The sequence below is a fragment of the Sphaerodactylus townsendi genome, linkage group LG04, assembly GCF_021028975.2.
Source record: "Sphaerodactylus townsendi isolate TG3544 linkage group LG04, MPM_Stown_v2.3, whole genome shotgun sequence".
NCBI lineage: Eukaryota > Metazoa > Chordata > Lepidosauria > Squamata > Sphaerodactylidae > Sphaerodactylus > Sphaerodactylus townsendi.
Window position 1 is genome coordinate 101818878 of NC_059428.1, and position 6000 is coordinate 101824877.

The 6000-nt window shown below is 41.1% G+C and overlaps 1 protein-coding gene across 3 annotated transcripts in view; it reads right to left on the reverse strand.

The window, feature by feature from the left end:
• TMEM255B (transmembrane protein 255B) overlaps positions 1 to 5689 on the reverse strand; it is a 74360-nt gene extending 68671 nt beyond the window's left edge. For all 3 annotated transcript variants that reach the window (XM_048495519.1, XM_048495518.1, XM_048495517.1), the window contains exon 1: positions 5579 to 5689. In XM_048495519.1, the coding sequence (XP_048351476.1) occupies positions 5579 to 5639 (61 nt within the window). In that variant the 5' untranslated portion in view covers positions 5640 to 5689. The remainder of the gene's footprint in view (positions 1 to 5578) is intronic.
• Between the last annotated feature and the right edge of the window lie 311 nt (positions 5690 to 6000).

A 6000-nucleotide genomic window follows, 5' to 3' on the forward strand; every position in this document is an offset into this window, starting at 1 on the left:
TGTAGGCTCCTGTTTCTGTCATGAATTTATGTTGAACTTCTTTGTGTATATTAGACATTCTGTACTTTTAAGTTGTTGAATTTTAAGGATGAGGAAAACCCAAGATTCAATGCCTTTAATAATTCAGCTATATAGTATCACTGTAAGTCTGTTCCTCAGGTATCAATTGCTTCTCTAATAAATAATTTAATGACTGGTTAAAATAACAGGATGCTTCTTTTGTCAGCATTTCACTGCTTAATTAAAAAGCATTTCAGTTGCAAAAAAGGGAATACTGCACATGTTTTCTGTTTGAACTCAGGTGGATAAAAATCAGAAGAAAACTTATTGTCAAGTACTAGTGTCATGGTGAGATTCTGTTGCATCATACAGACATTATACTAGAATCAATACACCCTTTTTTTACTTCACGTTGGCTTTATTGAACGTCACAAAAAACAATAAAATATCTGACCTTTCTTTTATGTGTTATTTGTATTAATTTATGAGAACAGAAGTGGAGTAGTCAAGGGCATAAAAAGCCGACTAAGGCTATGTTATCAGAGGTAATGTCAAATAGCTAAAATGGAAATATAAATCCAATTGTCAACTGAATATCATAACTTTAGCCACACAAATGGACAGAGCTTTTTACTCTCTTTAAATAACTTTGACCTACTGCGCTACAGACCTACAGCAAGCAGAAGAGAGTTAAGACTTAGCAATTTTAGTCTTGAAAATACACAAACCCACTTTCAACAGTATAATTTAATCAACAAATTAATGATAATTAAAATATTGCCATCAGGAAAGCTATATGAGGGCACAAAGGAATAATATTTTTACAGTTCTGAAGAAATATGGTTCTTTTTCTTGACCTCCTCAAAGAAACCTGTAGTTTTATCTTATTGACCTACATAGACCAATGCACTGATTGGAACCTTCTCTTTTCTTCTCTACTGGAAGCTTCTCTATTGGAACCTTCTCTTTTCAGTTGTCATACCTGCCTCACTTCTGGCAGCACTCTGCCACAAAAATATTTTGTACCATCTCACTATGCAATATTCCTTGTTAAGTCCCTCACTCTGAGTTCCTGCCCTCTTTTGGATAGAGAATATACCCTTCCTTTTTACAGACAAAGTCCTCCATTGGCTTCTCCCCATTTATCTACTCTTGTATATTAATATATCATACCTGTGACTTTTTCTTTACCATCACCAGCAGTATTCAAAGTTCTCTGAATAACTTATTTCATTGACCCTGGTTGACTTTAAAACTGGCTCCCAGAACACTGTGAGATACCTCCCTCCTCAAAAGCCATCTTTCCTCCATAAAGATTCTTCCTGTGTGCCCGCCCCCTCTTTGTTGTCACCCCTTTCTCAAATTTTAGACTCTTTGGACTCCTTGTAAACTCCTTGGAGTAGGAGCCTATAATCTTGTACTCTGGAAAGTACTGTGAATACTGAAAACTGGTCATGTGTGTTTTGTCTATTTAATCTTGTGAATTCTATTATTTCCTAAAAACAATGTCATAACAAAAAATTTCTGAAGAAACAGTTGTGAGGCCTCTGAAATAGCACTTTGGAAACACTTAAACCATTATAATTCCAAATATAAGTCTACATTGACAACTGGAAGAGAAGCTAGGGCTCATGCAGCAATTGGTGGGAAATAAATTTCTCTGTCTGAGGCTCTAGAAAGTCACTGTCAGTCAAAGCAGCTACATTGACCAATGCAATGATACAGTACAAGGGGTGGGTTTTTATTTACCTTCTCACAGACAAGATGTAAGTGGTGCTGGTTAGAAAGGCAAATGTTCTGAAAGGGGGGAAAATTACCACCACTGGACGATGGGGTAGCTACAGCTTTAGCTGATTCAGTTAATAAGTCTGATGGTCCTGGCCTTATGGATAGAAAAATAGGTTGTAGTGTTGTTTTGTTGTTAAGAACATTTTCCCTTACATCTGGCTTGAAAACTGCATCCTTATGAACAATGTACCTATGCTGGTCCATGCTGCTCTAACTTTGAGGCTAGATTACCATAATGTGTTCTTTGAAAACAGCTCAGAAATACCAGTTGGTACAGAGGGCACATTCCAGTTGCTGATGGTACCTAGCAAATTCAGTCATATTACTGAGATCTTGAAATATGTACATTTGCTGTTGATTGTTTTCTGAATTCAATTCAAAGTGCTTGTTTTAACCTGGGACCCGCATACTTGTCCCAGAACCTACACATTTGCTGGACCACCATTCCTCAAGAGCACTGTACTCATCATAGCAAAGGCTGCTTATGGTCCCAATACCAGGGGACATTAGGGTGGTTTCAACTCATCTTCAGGCTTTTTCAGTGGCAGCCCCAATTACTGCCATCTAGAGAAGTGTAAACACTTCTGATAATCTTAGAAGGAAAAAAGAAGGCTGAGTTATTTAAAAGGACCTGTGGAAACTGGCATGCATTTGTGCTTACTGAATCTATTTTGGTGTTGGATTTAATGTTTCTGGCATTACTGTACATCTGAATGTACAGAAAAGAAGTGTACAAATCAGAAAAGAAGCATACAAATATATTAAACAAAATAAAATGAGGAAGTTGTCCCCGTACTTACCACAATCACATTCAAATGCATATTTTTTACCCAACCATCATCTCTTCTATGAAATAGGTGGTAAAAATATTTGGTTGTCTGCCTTCACAACTCCTTGGATCATACAACACAGAAGGTATCATTACTCAAAACCAGCTTCTCTTTGCCCACCCAGTTAGGAAGATAAAGGAATGATAACGCCATGGACATTTTAATGATTCCAAGTCACGCTTATATACTGTAGTTCTAAACTATATGAATGTGAAACAAAACCTGGTGGCAAACATTATTCCCAATCATGGGATCTTATGGGCAGGGAGTATGTGAATACTTCCTAAGTGAAGATTGCTATATGGCAGGTGGGAGGGGGATGACTTTATTACAGAAGTGACAATCAACACATATTTTTATATGGCAACCATACAATTACTGATCTTTCCTGGAAAACTTACAAGAATTCCCTAAATTCCTTCTTCTAAAAAAGGTGGACAGATTCAAACCTTCCTTTACTACAAATGCCCTTAAACATCCCAGACCTATGCGTGCTGTAACCTACTCAGCAGTAAGAGAAATGTTCAAAGGCATTCTTTTTGTTGCTTTGTGAACCTTCCATTTTTGTTTCATGTGACCTGGCATTGAAAACAGTTCCCTGGTGAATAACAGATTTTCAACTTCAGTTGAATGCATTTTTGTACAGTAATCATGCCAAGAAGCACAGCCATTTTTGCATGTGAATAGTCCTTTCTGCAAATGACATACAAATTTGATGGGATTCCAGAGAACAGAAGAGCCTTCTCACTACACTTTAAGTCTCACCCAAAGCCCAGCAATACCTGTTCCTTCCATGGAGAGATAAACTTTATCTTGCACATCTTTGGGCATCAGATAAGGTGTAGAAGCATGATGGGAGGAAACATGAGCCATTTGTGTTTGTGCTCTCTCACTTGTATGAATTCAATCAGTGTTAGAGGTATGCTTCAAGTGAAGCAATGCTCTTAAAAGGCAGCTCTGTACATATAAAACTGTAGAAGCTGTATGTAACAATAGCCTTGTCCAACAGACAGGCTGTGGCCATGAAACAAAACACATGGAAGCAGGGTGCATGTTGTCTTAAGTAGCATCAGTACTACATTTACCTGTAGACTTGGAAGTCTGAAGCCTAGGACCTTAAATCTAGGGAGCCTCTGTCAGTCTAATATTTTTGACAGTCATAGGCCTTTCTTGCACATGCTCATAAATGCACTGTAATCTCTACACAACCCTTCAATAATTTCCCTTGCACTCTATTTCAGAATAATACCATCTTAAGCCAATAACTCGACACTAGCATTGATTTCTGTATTGATTTTTTTTCCTTCCAGGGGGGTTGGGAGGGGCCTCACAACAGGAATAGCCTAGGCCCTCTCTTCATCTAAATCGGGCATTGAGTAACATGCACACTTTGTTTCTGTGTAGAAATTTTTGTCACACTCGAAGCAGCCCAGACTTGAGTGCAGCAGACAAGTGTACGAATTCTATTTAGGTAACAGATTTCATTGAGCTATATCGCAAGAACACATCTACCACTGATAAATGAAAAATTTAGCAAGGGATGTTTCTTTAGATTACTTGCCCAGATTGCTACTTAAAAAAATACTGTCCAGAATTTCTTAACCCACTGAATTATAGCCAGCTTTTTGCCACCACCAAAACACAAGACAACATTTCCCCAACCTTATTTATATTTTTACCTACATACATACATATATGCACATGGTGTGTAGATTTATGTACAACGCAGTCCTCTCAGGGCAGAAAAAAGTTATGGCTTGATTGAATAATGGAGGATGGAGCCACATTAGCTAGGAAACAAACAACAGTTTGTTGCAAAGGAGTTCAGACCTCAAAAACATGACACTCTGAAGCTCTGTTAACCAGGTTTTCCTAGGAACAACTCCAAAAGTTTTTTTTAATCTCTAAGATTTGGTGGGCTGCAAGGAGTGAGCCAAGGTTTCCAACACTCTCACACTTCATAACTGTCGCCAAAAAAAAGAGAAAGCCTTAGGAACAGAATTGGTTGAAGGAAAATGGACATCTAAACACTGTAGTTAAAACACTTGCTATACAAGGGCTATACTGTGTTTGATTCTGTGAACAGAAATTAATGGGGTGAATGATTTTTTCTTGCTCTGTCTTCATTGGCTTCCTTCTACATATATTCTTTAATAACATGCATTAGTTGGGTTGCATCACCCAAGAATTCAAGAACAAAAAGACACCTCTTCCCAGGGGCGTAACAAGGCAAACTGTAGCCCTGGGCAAAACCTGAGTTGGATGCTTACATGGTGTGCTCACCATGACCAATTTTTTTTTTTTTTTTTGCACCAGGGCATTTTGGATGCTCGGCTGCAAATTTCAGGGAGTATCATCTGGAAACTGCATCATATGGGGACCCCAAAGTTTGGTGCAGTTTAGTTTAGGGGTTCCATGGACCCTCAAGGGTGCCCATCCCCATTCTTTGCTAGAGATGGGGATTACCCTTTTTTGAGGTCCAATAATGAACTCCCAAATTAAACTCCTACCAAACTAAGGGGTAGCATAAAGGTTGATCTCCTGATGATGCATGCCTGCAGGCCAAAAGTGGAAAAACCACTAAAATGCAAAACAAACCCTGGTGATGCCCCCCACAAGGTGGTGCCCTGGGCAGCTGCCCACTTTGCCCAATGGGCATTACGCCCCTGCCTCTTCCCAAGGTCCTGGACCCCATGCCATGGGATGGACATATCATCGTATTCACCTCACAATGTTCTGTACTGGGAGCAAAATGTAGGATCGGCTCCCACGGAGGCAGAAAGAAGACCTGGCCTCTCCTCACAACTCCCATGCATAATAAGCAGAGCCTGTTCCTTCAGAAACTACTTGCCTCTCTATTCCGTCCCCCACCCCTGCCCATGTGCAAGTGGGAGAGCCCGAAAGCGAGGTTTGCTGCCCGCGTGTGTGTCATACCTGCCCTTCCCCGTCCCAGGACTTACCTGTGGTATCGAGCATGGCTACAGGTCCCGTCATGGAGGCAGACGAAGCAGAAGGCTGCATCCTCCGGACGCCCCGCGGCGAGACCTCGCGGTCAGCATGAGAAGCCGGGCGCTACACCAACCCGGGAGGAGGAGGAGGAGGAGGAGGAGGAGAAACGCCGGAGGCAGGGAAAAGGCGGCGCCAGAAGGGAGCGGGAAGAAGGGGGGGGGGGAGCGCCAACTTGGGGAGCCCGGGGTTGCAAGAGAGAGCTGAAGGCGTTGTTGTGCCTTCACATCGGAGAGCTTCTTTGGTCGAAACGCACCTGAGTATCTCCAGTCTGGGAATGGGGAAAGGCAGGTGCTTCTGTGCATCTCCAGGTGATTACCGCCTAGGCTGCACAACCGGACCCTTTCACTAGACGGGGCGTTTTCTTCTCCTATGA